This window comes from Diabrotica virgifera, chromosome 9 (assembly GCF_917563875.1).
Source record: "Diabrotica virgifera virgifera chromosome 9, PGI_DIABVI_V3a".
Taxonomy (NCBI): Eukaryota; Metazoa; Arthropoda; class Insecta; order Coleoptera; family Chrysomelidae; genus Diabrotica; species Diabrotica virgifera.
The window spans coordinates 195,010,867-195,029,102 of NC_065451.1; the positions used below are offsets into that span (position 1 = coordinate 195,010,867).

Below are 18,236 nucleotides of genomic sequence, written 5' to 3' on the forward strand. Positions count from 1 at the left end.
CTCTATACAGCGTGTCAACTTAAGTTGGAAACACTTATTACTTTGTTGGAAATACTTTTGTATTATTAATTTTACGAAAAAATGTTATTCTTTATAAAAAGTTCTGCATGCCCCAAAACCTAAGATTCAATCATCAGATATCAAATTTTCTCAATATTATACGAGGTATGTCAAAAAATATGAATTTCGGTCAAGGGTAAAGTACCTTTATTTCTCTCAATATCGAAAATTCTTATGATAAAAAGTTGTTTGGAATTAAAATCTAAGATCAAACATGCAATTACATGCTTGTAATTGAAAAAAAAAATTTTTCTCAAATTTATGGATACCCAACATCGTTTTTAATTATTACAAATATGATAACTCGTTTATTATTCATTTTACGAAAAAAAGTTATTCTTCATAAAAAGCTTTGCATGGTCTAAAATCAAAGACACAACCATGATATATCGACTTTTATTAATTTTATACGAGGTTTGTCAAAAAATATGAAATTCGCTCAAGGTTATAGTACCTTTATATTTCACAATATTTCAATTAGAAGGATGTAATTGCATATTAAAACAAAGTTTTTGATTCTAAACAACTTTTTTAATAACCGTTTTCAATATTGTGAAAAATAAAGGTACTTTACTCTTGAGTGAAATTCATAATTTTTGACATACCTCGTATAAAATTAATAAAATATGATATCTGATAGTTGCATCTTTGGTCCTAGGACATACAGAGCTTTTTATAAAGAATACCTTTTTTTCGTAAAAGTAATAATAAAAGAGTTATCGTATGTGTAATAAATAAAAACGAAGTTAGTATCCTTAAATTTGAGAAAAATTTGTAAAATATTTTTTTTTTAATTAGAAGCATGTAATTGCATATTTGATCTTAGTTTTTATTTCCAAACAACTTTTCATAATAAGAATTTTCGATATTGAGAGAAATAAAGGTACTTCACTCTCGAACGAAGTTCATATTTTTTGACATACCACGTATAATATTGACAAAATTTGATATCTGATGATTGAATCTTAGGTTTTAGAGCATGCAGAACTTTTTATAAAGAATAACTTTTTTTTGTAAAATGAATAATAAAAAAGTTCCCCATATGTTTCCAACTTAAGTAGACACGCTGTATATGAAAAAACCGCGGAGTGCTACCATTTAAAGGGGTGCGTTTTTGAGAAATGAGTGAATTAGTCCCTGGGCACAGGTTACATTAGGGTGAGCTCTATGCACTTTTGGTACAAACACGTCTACATAAAAATTGTTCCTGGTTAAATTTCCTTTCTAAATATAACTTTTTAAAGTCAAAGATACTATTTTTTACAAAAATATATTCAAAAGAAAAAGCACAAAGAAACCCAAAAGAAAGAAACTTTGTTTTTGGTCCCATAACTTTTGTCCACGGGGACATAGGTATAGACATTGCTTCACAGAAAAAAAACTTACATATTTTCTCTTTATAATGATGTTTAGTAGAGGTCATTAGGATTTACAGTTTTCGAAATATGATTTTTCAAAGTTCGCCACTCACAGCAATTTTGGTCAATTTTACTTGTTATTTCGCAAATATTGTTCTGTAACTTTTTTCTACGTAACTTTAGGCATATGCAATGGTACATGTAAGAAGAATAGAAATCAATTACCTTTAAAATGTTCTACTGTATAATGTTGTACGACTTCTTTTAAAGAGGTTATCTTTTTCAAGATTTTATACTTTTAACGAGTTTTTATATTTTTTACGATTATTTTTTAAATTTCCCATTATAACTTTTTTTTCTACATTTAGGTATATATTATATATCTAATAAAAAAGAAAGCTTATTCTGTTTACTTTAAAATGGTGTATTATAAAAAATTCTAGGATTATTTTTGAATAAGATATGCTTTTTCAAAATGTAATAAGTACTTGCAACGATTTTTGATTTTAGGATTATTTTTTAAATTCCTCATTATAACTTTTTTATGTGCTTGTGTGTTATGATTGAATCTTATTTTTATAGGTAATACAGTGGGACCCCGATAAGTCGGCCCCCGATAACCCGGAAGTCCGGCTAACCCGGACCGATTTTCATCAGATAAACATTTTGATTTTCAATATTTTGTATTTTGACAACGACCCGATTTGGGCGTCGCGAAACGTTAATAAAATTATTTTTCAATTTAATTGTGGCTTATTTCCCATCAAAATAGTTAATTATCAATAAACCTTTCAACAATAAAAATGTATGTAATATAATATTTGAGAGATAATGTGTATGTGTGTAGTTTGAACTATACGATGTTAAAAATGACTCATAGCACACGCCGCAGAAACAACAGCCACCTGTCTGTAGTACCAATTCCTTTTTATTTCAAACTGTCTTAGCATTGTTTAGGAAAGACTATTTAAAAAATTCTTTTATAAACAATGGTCTTTAGTTTTCACTGTTCTTAAATAACATTACAGTGTTGTGACTGTATTGTGTGTCTTGTATTGTTCGCTTCCGTTTGCTTACGTTTGTGTTTGGTGTTTTTTTTTTAGTAATTTTAATGAGTAGGTACTGTGCATATTTATAAATATATTTCATGTTATTTCAATTCTAACGGAGTTTATCTGTAAGTCCACCGTATTTTATTAATTTTTACCATATTCTCCGGCTATCTCGGATTTTCGATAACCCGGATCGGCCGCGGTCCCGATTAATCCGAGTTATCGAGGTTCCACTGTACTTTGGATCCACTTGACTCGGCCGGGCAAACTTCAAAATATGGATTAATTCCAATATTTACTCTCAAAGCTCCTGCACCACAAGCTTTGCTTGAAAAAATAGCACGTATAAATGTACCAAAGGATGTACAAAAAGCTGCGGTTGTAGGAAGATAGGAATTAGATTAGAAGGTAATTGATTTCTATTCCTATTACGTGTACCATTGCATATACCCAAAATTACGTAGAAAAAAGTTACAGAACAATATTTGCGAAACAACAAGGAAAATTGCCCAAAATTGCTGTGAGTGGCGAAATTTGAAAAATCATATTTCGAAAACTATAAATCCTAATTACCTCTACTAAACAACATTTTAAAGAAGAAATTTGTAGATTTTTTTTTCTGTAAAGCAATGTCTATACCTATATCCTCGTGGACAAAAGTTATGGGACAAAAAACAAAACTTCTTTCTTTTGGGTTTCTTTGTGCTTTTTCTTTTGAATATATTTTTGTAAAAAAAAGTATCATTGACTTTAAAAAGTGATATTTAGATAGGAAATTTAACCAGTAACAATTCTTATGTAGGTATGTTTGTACCAAAATGCATAGAACTCACCATAATGTAACCTGTGCCCAGGGACTAATTCAGCCATTTCTCAAAAACGCACCCCTTTAAATGGTAGCACTCCGCGGTTTTTTCATATATAGATGTTCATTGACCATATGAAATAATAAAACCCCGTTAACGTTGTAGTTCCTTTTAGCTATCTTATTTTGAATATAATCAATAGCCTAATAATACTCTGGTTAAATCGGAAAGTGCAGGAAGAGTCTATACCGGTGTCGAAGGTCTTTTACCCCTCATCAGTAGTCCCATAACCTCTTCTCTCTGATTTCCCCAGGTATCATACTTTGGGCCTTTCCGTAGTACTTTTCTATTAAAGGAAAAAAGCGGCCAGATTTTAATCTTTATTATTACGTTTAGTTTATTTTATAATAAATACAGTTCCAGAAAAATATTGTATAAGTAAATAGCATTCAATCTGTAATGTACATATATCAAAATATACCAAAAGTTATATTTTATTTTTGTTCATAATACACTTAATTTATTAAAAAAAACTATTAAGGAGACAACAGACATTAAATACTTACAGACATTAAAATTATTATTTCGCATACATGAAGATGAAGACCTTGAGAATGAAACTAAAATGTCTTTAATGTACCTACTTTCAACATGCATGTCATCAGTTTATTAAACGCGGTTTCTTATCGACTGGTAATGTAATAAATATTTCATTGGGGGTTTTAATGGTTGTATTTTAATACAATGGTACTAAACAACACTTACAGTATTTACTTTTATTTCCCATAGTAAATACAAACACAATTGAATACTATCTCTTCAAAAACTGTATAAACTCTAAAGTAAGCAAAAAATAGTAAATCTTATTTTTAAATGAAACTGAACGTCATTAGCGTCTCGTACTGTCATTAGTCAGAAACGATTTCACACCTGTCACCTGTAATCAGTTGGCTTTCACCTTTCTCTTTGTGAAGACAGAGAAATCGACTCAACCACCCACATGCTTCGTGGAATAATCATATAATGCTTTGAGGTACCTCTCTAAATTTCATCCATCGCCAGGATTTAGTATACAACATGTCAATGTAAGACTTTTAGTAGACATTTTAAGAGTTTTTAATGTATTTTTGGTGGCTTAGCATGTAGAGCTTGTGAGTATAACCTAGTTTTTTACCTTGGTCAACCTTTAAGGTGATACAGTAGCGATCAACAGGTAACAAAAACGCGTTTCAAGATTGCGGCTGTAATTTTAAATATTTTTTCGAGATATTTGGCACACGTATTCGTAATATAAAAAATGGCGATACAGAGCCCAATTTGAAAAATATATTAATATGTGGAAATTACTCTGTAATTAAATACAATATTAAAAACGAGCCTATATCGCCATTAAGAAGAACAAAAAAATACACTTTCTTCAAATAAACTTTTTTATCCGATGCCTAGATTTTGTGTCATTTTGGAACTACTAAAATTTTTTATTTCATTAGTAGTTCCAAAATGACACAAAATCTAGGCATCGGATAAAAAAGTTTATTTGAAGAAAGTGTATTTTTTTGTTCTTCTTAAGGTGATACAGTAGCGATCAACAGGTTGCCAAAACGCGTTCCAAGATTGCGGCTATAATTTTGAATATCTTTTCGAGATATTTGGCACACGTATTCGTAATATAATAAAGAATGGCGGTACAGAGCCCAATTTGAAAAATATATTAATATATGGAATTTACTCTGTAATTTAATACAATATTAAAAAAACGAGCCTGTACCGCCATTAAGAAGAACAAAAAAATACACTTTCTTCAAATAAACTGTTTTATCCGATGCCTAGATTTTGTGTCATTTTGGAACTATTAAATTTTTTATTTCATTAGTAGTTCCAAAATGACACAAAATCTAGGCATCGGATAAAAAAGTTTATTTGAAGAAAGTGTATTTTTTTGTTCTTCTTAATGGCGGTACAGGCTCGTTTTTTTAATATTGTATTTAATTACAGAGTACTTTCCACATATTAATATATTTTTCAAATTGGGCTCTGTACCGCCATTCTTTATTATATTACGAATACGTGTGCCAAATATCACGAAAAAATATTCAAAATTATAGCCGCAATCTTGGAACGCGTTTTGGCAACCTGTTGATCGCTACTGTTTCCTCTTAAGGGCGGTACAGGCTCGTTTTTTTAATATTGTGTTTAATTACAGAGTAATTTCCACATATTAATATATTTTTCAAATTGGGCTCTGTACCGCCATTCTTTATTATATTACGAATACGTGTGCCAAATATCTCGAAAAAATATTCAAAATTACAGCCGCAATCTTAGAACGCGATTTCGCTACCTGTTGATCGCTACTGTTTCCTCTTAAATTTTTAACTTTTGTTTTAAATAATTATGGTTTTACTTATTTTAGGCAAAGAACACTGATGATGATCTCTTTAGAGCGAAAACGTTCTATTTTTTAATGTAGCTCTTTATTGGGGTTTTAAAATAAACCGTTTTCTTCAATTTTTGAAGCTGAACAATATTAGGTATACAGTAAAACAAAAGTGTGCAAGTTCCTTATTTGTTTTTTAAATACATCACGTATGTAACTTTTCTAGATTCTAGATTATAAACTGGCGAAAAGTAAAATTTACTAAGAGCAGATTTCAACTGGCATTTTCGGTTTGACGTTTATTTGACATAAAAATATTAAGTAAATTGATATATTGTAGAGAATAAATAGATTTATAAACGATTAGCTAAATAATTCGTATATTTTAAATAATAATAATTAAATATTGAGTATTTAAATTGATAAATTGTTTATTGCTAATCTTTAATCAAATTCTACTAAAACCAATAAATTATCGAATAATATTTTAATTGGAACAGTTTAACAGATAGTGTAAATTTCACTATTTAATTGATCATTTTAAATAAAGCTATTGTTTGTTTTATTTTGTGAAAATCAAACAGAAATGCACCGATATTCGTTTTATACATCCAATTTGAGATTGTCGCGAAAATATCACTAAATTGATTAAAACATTTATATGTATATTTATATAGATTACATAAATATAATGTACATGAAACTCAAATATCACTGGGAGGCACGGAATTAGAAACGGTAGAGAAATTTAACTACTTGGGCAGTATTTTAAACAACAAAGGAGGGACGGAGGACGTAAGACGGAGAATAGGAAAAGCTCAAAACGCATTCAATATGCTAAGGAAAATGTGGTCTTCACGTCAGATGACAGGTAAAACCAAGATAAGATTATTCAATAGCAACATGAAGACTGTGTTATTATACGGAGCAGAAACTTGGAAAGTGTCAAGCAAATGTATCGGACAGATGCAAGTGTTTATAAATAAATGCATAAGGAAGATTCTTAACATTTACTGGCCAAATCGCATATCAAACCAAGAATTATGGACAAGAACTAACCAGGTACCTATATCTAAGACAATAAGCAAAAGGAAATGGAGTTGGATGGGGCACACACTAAGAAGACCTGATACAGACATAGCGAGGCAAGCCCTAGAATACACACCACATGGCAAGAGAAAACTAGGTAGACCCGTAGAAACGTGGAAAAAAGTGTGGACAAAGAAATTAATGGTATTGAGAAAACCTGGACAGAAATAAAGATTAGTGCAAAGGATAGGACAGAATGGAGGCAGACAGTTGACGCCCTATGCTCCGCATGGAGTGAAGAGGAATAAGTAAGTATAAGTAATAAACTCAATGGGAACAGTTATTTTTTATTTTCCTAATTATTTTATATCAAAAGTCATGAGACTTTATTTGTAGAAGCCTTAAAATTGCTCTAGAATTGTATACACACATTTCAAAAATATTGGGTTTGTTCCAACACAACGAGAACCGTCACGTAACGATCACGTTATTATAAAATAATACGTTCCATGCATTCTGTGTCTGTATTTCTTGCGTTCAATGGGTTATTTTGTTTACTGCGTAGAACGGTGATCGTTACATGGACGGTGCCTGGTTATGTTGGAACAAACGTATTATAAATTTGTCAGTAGTATTGTTGTAAAAAATAGACCACACGTAATACAGAATTTCATTTGTCAATATTTTTATTATATGCTTCTATTATTATGCTTTCAACAAAATAAATATATTTTAAACAGCAACTGTAATTTTATTTAAATATGAAACTAATTTTATTACTTAAAATAATAATCATCATCATCATCATCATTCTCTTTGCCTTATCCCTATGCGGGGTCGGCTTCCCTAATTGCATTTCTCCACACAATTCTATCTTGGCTCATATCAATGTTAATCCCCTTTACCAACATGTCCTGCCTTATCGTCTCCCCCCAGGTCTTCTTTGGTCTTCCTCTCCTACTCCTTCCAGGAATCTGCACTTCAGCAATTCTTCGTATTGGGTGATTAACATCTCGACGTTGAACAGAACCAAACCATCTTAACCTATGCTCTCTCATTTTGGCATCAATTGGTGCCACACCTAGACTTCCCCTAATATACTCATTTCTAATTTTATCCTTCTTTGTCACTCCACTCATCCATCTAAGCATTCTCATTTCCGCCACATGCATTCGTTGTTCCTCTTTCTTTTTCACTGCCCAACATTCAATTCCGTGCATCATAGCCGGTCTTATGGCTGTTTTATAGAATTTTCCCTTCAACTTCATTGGAATTTTTCTGTCACACAACACACCACTCGCTTCTTTCCACTTCATCTATCCAGCCCTAATTCTACTGCATGCATCTCCATCTATTTCTCCATTACTTTGTAATACCGATCCTAGGTACTTAAAACTGTTGCTTTTCACAATCATTTCACCATCCAAAGATACCATTTTATTTGTAGTAACTCCATCTTTAAATGAACATTCCAAATACTCTGTTTTTGTCCTACTAAGTTTTAAATCTTTTTCCTCCAGAACTTGTCTCCACTGTTCCAGTTTTTGTTCTAAGCCTCTTTCACTATTTCCTATTAACACTACATCATCAGCATACATTAGGCACCATGGAATACTACCCTGTAGTTTCGATGTTATCTGGTCCAAAACTAATGAGAATAAATAAGGACTAAGCACCGAGCCTTGGTGCAATCCTACTTTCACCTGAAATTTATCAGTCTCTCCCACACCTGTCCTAACACTAGTCGTTACTCCCTCATACATATCTCTCACAATCTTTACATATTCGCCAGGGACTCCTTTCTTATTGAGAGCCCACCACAGAATCTCTCGAGGAACTCTATCATATGCTTTCTCAAGATCAATGAATACTATATGAGAGTTGGTCTCTTTATTCCTGTATTTTTCCATCAGCTGCCTTACAATGAAAATTGCATCTGTTGTTGATCTGCCCTGCATAAAGCCAAATTGATTATCGGATATTTCGGTTTCTTCACGTATCGGTCTATCAATTACTCTCTCCCATATTTTCATGGTGTGGCTAAGTAGTTTTATAGCCCTGTAGTTTGTGAATTGTTGTATGTCTCCCTTGTTTTTGTAGACAGGTACTAATATACTGCTTCTCCATTCGTCTGGCATTTGTCCAACTTCCATAATTCTGTTAAGTAGACCTGCTAGCTAACTTATTCCTGTCTCTCCCAATGCTCTCCATATTTCCCCGGTAATATCATCTGGTCCTACTGCTTTTCCTTTCTTTATTTTTTGAAGCGCTTGAGCCACTTCCTCGTTTGTTATTCTGGTAACCATTGCTGTTACTGTCTCCGTTAACTCGACAGGCTGTCTGTCAAATTCTTCATTTAATAAACTGTCAAAATACTTTCTCCATCTCTTTTTGACATCCTTTTCGTGAATTAGTATTTTATTATTTTCATCTCGGATACATCTAATCTGATTAAAATCTCTTGCTTTCTTTGCTCTCTGTTTGGCTATTTTATATATCTTTGCTTCGCCTTCTCTGGTTTATTACTTAAAATAATACCAAAAATAAAAAAAAACGTCAATATATCATTTTGTTATGAACTGTAGAGTGTAGCCTCCCCGCAATTACATTTTCCTTGATTAATCGTAAATCCAAAGACACAACAATTTTAGTAAATATCTTTACTAAAAACAGCAATATATTTTATTTTCGCACATTATTTGCATTGATACATACGCAACTTGGAAGATTTAGCAACTAACTTCAGACTGTCGGCATGCGCGTACTTCATACTGTCGTTTGTATAAAAATTCACCCTCAATATTTTGCCAAATCGCGCCTAAAGAAGTATAACTTTCAATGAAGTTGATAAAATGTACTCTTTTGGTTAAACAACTGCAATAACTCAGCCAATAGTGCGGAATCTGCCAGCTCTTTATTTAGCTTAAGATATTCTAATAGAATTCCAGGATTACAGTATTTCAAAGAATTTTAAAAAAGTTGGAAGATATTGGGCCAGTGATTCCCAAAACAAGATCTTTAACAAGACAGTCTTTTTATCTTGAGACAGGGCTTAGTCTCATTATGCACTTAGGGTAAACATTTCGTTAAATGTTTTCCCTGACAATGTGTTTGAAGCGTTTTACCCATATAACGGGTATCGAGATCACCAAATTCACCACATTAGATTTTTTATTGTGGAGCTAACTAATGTGGAAGGTATAGAAGACAAGTCCACAAACCATTATTTTTTTTTTGTTTTTTTTATTAATAAAAATCTCTGGGATGTTAATGTATCACCGAGTGATATTGGACCTAATAGACCAACTGAGACAAGCCGAGAACAAAGACAATCACAAATAAAAATGATTAATAATGAAATCAGAAAAAAAGCTAAGTGAGACAAAACAAACGTTTTTTGTCTTAATTAAATTCAATTTTAATTTACCCCTTCTGTGGCTCACTGGTAAGGGAGCATACCTTTGGATCCAAGGGTTCTAAGTTCGAATCCAGGTGGGTAGGAAAGTTTTCTTTATTAAAAATTAATAAATAAAAATATTTTATATCCTTGTGGGATCGGTACCCACCGGAGGGACCACAGACGTACAGATACAATTAGCGTCTTTGTGTAAAGACAATGAAGTCGACTGTACTAAATAACCAGAATCTGATATTTACTCAACACACATACTACACATTGCATCTGATATTCTGATTCTGAAATCAACCGTACCACGTCAATAGCCTCAGTTGTCGAGCTAAATAAAACAAATTAATTTACCTTTACAAAATCCATTCTGCCTCTCGGTTCTGTAACCCCAGTCGTATCCAGTGAATTGAAAGTGTCCACAAATGGCAGGAATGTCGGATATTGCACTTGGTATGGTACCCGCTTCGATTAATAGTACGTTCCATTCTGGTACCTCTGATAATCTATTGGCGATTACTGATCCTGTAGGTCCAGAACCAATCACGATGAAATCAAATGTTTGGTTCGTAATGGATTTGGAAAAAGCATCTAAAATTATTTATAACGGAATTGGTTAGTTATTCACACATATTGATATAATTCTATAGTCTCATTTATGCGCATGCCCCGACAGAAAAACGAATATATTGGTAGGGGAGTAAAGTATGCTAAATGTGCAGTCACTCGAGCGCTTTGGGGACCTATTGGGTTGGAAAGAGTAGGTCCTAAAACCAAAAAAAGTTAAGTAAAGTTTTCCATTTTAGTGAGGATTTTCCATAATTTTATTTTCCATTTCCAACAATCGTTTTTTTAGGTTATATAGCGCCATCTATCCATAATTCCAAAAAATTTCTTGAATAAAAGTTACTTATTTTTACGTAAGGAATCCAAATCTGCAATCAAAAATGGGGGCTCCCGTTTAAGATTTTAAAGTAACCCTCCACCCCACCACCGTGGTGGGTCGTGTTTGGTGCCATTCGATAGATTTTTCAAAAATATTGAATAAGTGTATTTTTTAGTTTTTCGATCTGATGTTCATTTCGCGAAATATCGCGGGAATCGTATTTAAAATATTAAATTTACCCCCCACCCCTCTCCGTGGAAAGTCGTGTTTGATATCATTCGATCTGTCATTCATTTCGAAAAATATTCGCTTTTTTCTTGTGAAACTTTAGGACTCACCCATTTCCTTACGCCCCGCTCAAATCGTCAGATTTTTGAAATATACACTGTTTTGCATGTACCTACTTAACTTACCTTATCTTAATCTGACGATTTTGAGTTTTTCTAAGGATAGATTTTCTTCTTCGGTCCCCCTTAACGAACTCCCCTGTATTAAGGGCCAATATATGGTAGAGGTACATTTTCAGGGTACAAGATTTCTCCCCATGTAATAATCTGACGCGCTCGAGTAACTGCAAATATCCCCGCTTGGGCTCCCCTACCATATAGTTAAAGAAGAGTTTTCTGATGAATTAGAATCCGTGTACCAGCAATGCCCAAAAATGATGCACGTCTTGACAGAGATCTAGAAGTGCTGACGTCACGAAGGTTCTAGAAACCTGTTAAATGAGGCAATCGTCCGTCAAGAGACTTCGATGAGATTCAAGAATAACGGGAAAAATATATAATGTATTTAGGATATAAATTGCAAAGAGTCAGTCCAATAAATATATTTGTAGCGTGAAGTAAATAAAATTATTAAAAATACATTAATTATGTTATCAACTATTCTAAATGAGAAATAAGCCACAATTTACCTAAAAAAATGAAAAAAACGTCAATAAAATAATGTTTTAGTTTAAGTGTGTCTTATTTCTCACTTAGAATAGTTGATTACAAAAATGCCACAATGAAATAGCTTTAGAACAACATGAATTATGTTTTTAATGTTAGTGTTAAGAGACTGAATAAATTTAAATAGTTGTAAAATAAAATATCAGTTATATTTTAAGTTTTTATGAACTTACTGTCAATTTGCACATTAATGTAAGATGGAGGAATAAGTGTAGAAACAAAACATATCTGCCAAAGTACTCCTGTTATGATCAGATAATACCTGTAATAAAAAAAACAGTATTACCTGTGTGGTTATAGATATATAGATTATGTGGTTACAACTACGTAAGTCGGGTTAATGAACATATTTGTGATACTATGCTTAAAGACATTAATAAAAACATTATTAACTAATGAATGAATGGAACGGAGCACACATGTTAGAGAGATGTTTTGTTTTTTTCTAAGTAAATCATTATTTTTTTTGTTTCTAATCTCAAATTTAATCACAGATTTTTTTCCAACATTCTATACATTTGTTTGAAAGACTTTGTAAGTTTTGTAAGGCCATTGCAAAGGCTTCTCGATCTTGTGCAACATGGAATAATTGCCCTGAATCTGATATTTGAATCCATTCACGAATGTTTTTTAACAAAGAAACTTGTTTTCTTCCTACACTTCTACGACCTTATATTTTGTTAATAAAACGGGATAATACCCGAGGGTTGGCTGTATACCATCTAGTTAAATAAAATTAACATGAAGTAAAACTCCCTAGTGTAGTTGGTATATTTAATAAAAATTCTAAAAAATTTTTAAAAATCCAAACGGATTACGTTCAAAACGTTTTCGGACTTATCAGTCCATCATCAGTGAACCTAAAAGTAAGTAATCTCACTTAGTAAAATTGAAAAGGGTGAAATTTTGAATGTTAAAAATTGAAAAGTGTGGTTACGATTACTTACTCTCTGTCCTTGCTAAATAGCCACAATGCCAAACACTGGTCAAGATGTATGTTCTAACTACATGGTGAAATCTGATCTACAATTTGGCTTACATTGGATGCCAACGGATTAGTACTAGGTACATGATGCTCTACTCCATTAATTAAGAGATTTTTTTATTATTAGGTCTACATTGAACTACGTTTAGTCTGTCAATGATTTAGAAGGAAGTTGAAATACTTCAAATGTCAGTAACATTGACATCCAGGAAAGGGAATTTTTAAGGTATTAACCAAGGTCAAGATCCAATGTGGTTACGGAAATTTAAGGTTAAGACTGTGTTGGAATTTTAATTTTTAATATTAGAATTTAAATTTACTATTTTTATAAAAATATTACAGTTAACTTTCACCCACAAGGCTATTTTAGGCCAAAAATTATTAACTTTCATTAACCAATAATTCTATCTTACATTTTGTTTTCATTACCATATTATGACAATAAGTTCGATCAAATTTAATTTTATAGTCAGGTTTATAGTAATGGTTGTAATATTTTTATAAAAATAGTAAATTTAAATTCTAATATTAAAAATTAAAATTCCAACACAGTCTTAACCTTAAATTTCCGTAACCACATTGGATCTTGACCTTGGTTAATACCTTAAAAATTCCCTTTCCTGGATGTCAATGTTACTGACATTTGAAGTATTTCAACTTCCTTCTAAATCATTGACAGACTAAACGTAGTTCAATGTAGACCTAATAATAAAAAAATCTCTTAATTAATGGAGTAGAGCATCATGTACCTAGTACTAATCCGTTGGCATCCAATGTAAGCCAAATTGTAGATCAGATTTCACCATGTAGTTAGAACATACATCTTGACCAGTGTTTGGCATTGTGGCTATTTAGCAAGGACAGAGGGTAAGTAATCGTAACCACACTTTTCAATTTTTAACATTCAAAATTTCACCCTTTTCAATTTTACTAAGTGAGATTACTTACTTTTAGGTTCACTGATGATGGACTGATAAGTCCGAAAACGTTTTGAACGTAATCCGTTTGGATTTTTAAAAATTTTTTAGAATTTTTATTAAATATACCAACTACACTAGGGAGTTTTACTTCATGTTAATTTTACTTATATTTTGTCTTTCCTTCTATTTTGTCAACCAGTCTGAGTTGTATTATTCTATATCAATTTCCTCTCACTATAATATGTATGTCCCATATAAAACATTTTTCGGAGGTTAAGTCTTTATCAATTAACATAATATTGATTAGTTCTTCATAATATATTAACTGTTAAAAAACTATAGTAAAATTCAGATCTACTTTAATTAGGTATAGTCGAGGAAATGAAGCATTTTGGCTCGCAATTTTTTCGTCCAGCATGGATTTACTTGAAATTTTCACAGAAGGTAGGGAATGGTCCAATCATCATTTTCTATATCATGCCGCTGTACGCTAAAACCTTGGGGGTGGTTGCTACCCCATCTCGGGGGTGGGAATTTTTTATTACATTTTAACCATGTAAATCGATGTAAAGAGTTATTCTAAGAAAAATATGTTTTTTGCATTTTCTTCGTAAAACTAATATTTTTCGAGTTATTCGCGCTTAAAAGTAACAGTTTTTCGTCGAAAAAATCGACTTTTTTAGAGAGTTTTTTGAGAATTCCTCGAAAAATACGCATTTAATCAAAAAAACTTTAAATAACAAAATTGTATCTTTTAGTAACATAAACTAAATTCTTTTCCTATAATATCTTCAAGACCAATAAAAACCGAGATACGGCATGTTAAAGGTTAGCTTTAAATAATCTTTTTTCAAGTATACAATTAATCCTTTCCAATAATAATAATAAAAAAGTTCTAGCATGAAAATAGAGCGACTTATGATCAAAAAAATGTCGGTACCTGCTTTTCTCTACGAAAAAATCAGTGAAAATAACTCCCCAACTACCCTCTTAATTAAAAATTGGTCTTCACCTTTCTGTAATTGCTTGTATATTTGTATTTTCAATACATCCAAGAAGTTTGACCTATTTAAGAGGCCTAATTTAGAAAAATTGGAGTTTAAAGAAAAATAGATTTTTTGCAATTTCGTATTTTTCACTTTTTACTTCAAAATATCTCCGAAAATAGTGGAGATATGAAAAAAGTGATACATGACTAAATTATAGCTATTTTAATGATTCAAATTACACTCTACATAGATTTCCATTAGAGTGAACAGTTAGTGAGATATAGCTGTTTAAAACATCTATTTACGAGCAAACACCCTCTTATTCGAGCCCTTTAAACCCACTCCAATTAAAAACTAAGGGATCTAACGGAATTTAAATTACACATCCTTATAGCTCTTCAAAAATTCTTACAAAATCATTTTTAAAACAACTTTTATCGCCAAAAATGAAGGAGCTATGTTTATAAAACGATTTTTTTTTTCAAAATATTTGAATAGTCCGCTTATGGAACATTTTCAATGCATGTAAAATACCACAGAACTGGTTCGTATACTGGAAGATGACTTAAAAACTATTTGTATTTTGTACTTCTACATATTTGTAAATTTATATTTTTGTTTAAATAAATGTTTTTGTAATTCTTTAATACTACTTTTTTTTCTGTATAGATCTATTAAATTATCTTCTTCTTCTTCTTAAGGTGCCTATCCGTTCCGGATGTTGGCGACCAGCATGGCTATCCTAACTTTGCTTGCTGCTATTCTGAATAGTCCGGTTGTCGATGTATTAAACCACTTTCTCAGGTTTTGATTAAATTGTCTACTAAATTATCTACTTATAAAAATTGTAATGTTCTTAAGGGTGGTTTTTAAGGGTTGAAATATTTTGATATTATGTCCTAAAGCATAAAACAATCATTATTTTTAGCCAATCAAAACCAAATTTTACCCATATTAAAGGTTAAAATATGTTTATATAATTTTTGACAATAAGGGGTAGTTACACCCCTAAAAATAATCGAGGCCCTTGAGCATGTTATAGAATATGAAGTACAGGGTGAGATGATCCTAATCCCAAATTTTTATGTAAATCGATGCAAGCCGAAATTATTCTTTTAGGATAAGTCAATTTTTTATATATAGCTCCAACAAGGGTGGTTTTAAGGGTTGAAATATTATGATAGTATATTTTAAAGCATAAAACAATCATTACGTAACTAATAAGAACCATATGTTGACAATATTAAAGTTTAAAATGTTAATTTATAATTTTTTACAAGTAGTTTTTTTAGGGGTAGTTTTCACCCCTAAAAAACTAAAAGCGTACAACGGCTCAATATAGAAAATGAACTAGAGGGCGAAATGAGCCTAATCCCAAATTTTTGTAAAAATCGATGCTGGACGAAAAAATTGCGAGGTTTTGCCATTTTTTCAGCTTCATTTCCTCGACTAGTAATAATATTTAACATTATAATCAAGGTTTTTTAACAGCATAGCATAAACAAGAATAATATAAACATTTTACCTTGATTTTAGAAGAACGGTCGACCTAAATCAATTAGATTTTATAAGTTAATAATTAAAAAATCAGGTCACAGTTGTAAACATGGTATTATTACTGCCAAACATTACATAGTACATATCTTAGACAATAAGCGATTATTACAATTTATATATATTCTAAAACCATGAATATAAGACAATGAAGGAGAAGAGCACAAGAGAGATTTGAATGGAAGGACATAGCCAGCCAAGTAAAGGCCCATCCAGGGTTATGATGCCAAAAGAAGAAGATATATGTTCGGTTATGCACAGTGCAAAAAAGCTCTTCACGAAAAAAATTGCAAATTTTAGAAATCTTCTATTTCTATTTGACTATAATGAAAAACATTTTCTAATGACGCTAGAGCTCCTTAAACGTGGCGCACTAACATGGGTTTAATTCAAATTATATACTGCTAGCAAACTTATATTCTGCTTCACCAAACCCACAAATTCCAGCTAATATGTAATACGGATAAGTATATATGTACTACGTCTTTTAAAAATATTTTTAAATATTTTTATTAGGTTGAAAAACTTTTACAGAACATGGGTGAACATGGTCTCCAATTAATATGGAGACTGTGCAATCATGTATGGAGAATCGGCAAATGGCCCAGTAATTGTTGTACCGCACTATTTACTCCCATTCATAAGAAAGGCGTAACCACAAAATGTAGTAACTACCGAACCATCTCACTAATTTCACACCCAAGTAAAATTCTGTTGAGAATCATCAAGTGTCGCACGCAGACATACCTGGATAGACAAATACCACAAGAACAGGCAGGCTTCGTGAAGGGTAAAGGCACAAGGGAGCAAATTCTTAATATGTGACAACGCATTGAGAAAGCACGAGAATTCAAAATTCCGATAATCATCTGCTTTCTGGATTATCAGAAGGCATTTGACTGTGTAGACTGGACAGTTTTGTGGCAAGTTCTACATGAGATGGGGGTTCCTGATCATCTGTCAGCTCTGGTGAAAAGCCTATATGAGAACAGTGAAACCAGAAAAAGAATTGAAAACCGTAAGTCCGATCCTTTTAAAATAGGTAGAGGAGTCCGACAAGGATGTATTCTATCTCCAAGTCTTTTTAATTTCTATGGGGAATATATAATGAGAAAAGCACTCGACAAATGGAATGGCGGTATTTCTATCGCAGGAAAGAAGAACTCAAATCTCAGACATGCAGATGATACAACGTTAATAACTGCATCCGAAGAAGAAATGTCCAGCCTGCTGCAGCTAGTGGAAGCCGAAAGCAATAGATGTGGTCTCAAGATCAATAAACAAAAAACAAAAATTATGATAGTAGATTATTCACGATTAATTATTTATATGGGAAATAAGCCACAATTAAAATGAAAAAAATAATTTTATTAACGTTTCGACGTTAAAATTTATAAATAATTTATTTTTTCCTGGTTTTCCCTTGTGATTTACTATGAAGTCTCTAACTCGAGAATTTTACTGTCGTTGCATTTGGTTGTCTTTTTAAAGAAATATCACATGCTATAATTTTTTATGACGGATATTCTTGAGTTGGGGTTAATTTCATGTAATCGAATGAACTATCTTTCAGTAAGTCGTCCCAGGAACGCAACTCATAAATATTGGCAATATCATTTTAAAGTCTTCTACTTTAAAATGTATAATATATGTCTGAATTGCCAATATAAATGAGTGAGATTAAATAAATTATTAGAAGAATTTTTTTGCTTAGCAACAACACTTTTGTTTATTAGTAATATTTTGTATTTTGACAACGGCACCCGATTTGGGCGTCGAAACGTTAATAAAATTATTTTTTTCATTTTAATTGTGGCTTATTTCCTATATAAATAATTAATCATAAAAAAATGCCACAAGG

At 31.6% G+C, this 18,236-nt stretch overlaps 2 protein-coding genes across 2 annotated transcripts in view; one reads left to right on the plus strand and one right to left on the minus strand.

Moving 5' to 3' along the window:
- Window positions 1-18,236, plus strand: part of LOC114339236 (protein NDRG3) — a 658,690-nt gene that overhangs the window by 121,809 nt on the left and 518,645 nt on the right. The window lies entirely within an intron of this gene.
- LOC126891993 (glucose dehydrogenase [FAD, quinone]-like) overlaps window positions 1-18,236 on the minus strand; it is a 69,424-nt gene that overhangs the window by 29,042 nt on the left and 22,146 nt on the right. The window contains exons 2-3 of the mRNA XM_050661371.1: window positions 12,101-12,189; window positions 10,443-10,679 (exon numbers count right to left, since the gene is read on the minus strand). Of these exons, the coding sequence (XP_050517328.1) occupies window positions 10,443-10,679; window positions 12,101-12,189 (326 nt within the window). The remainder of the gene's footprint in view (window positions 1-10,442; window positions 10,680-12,100; window positions 12,190-18,236) is intronic.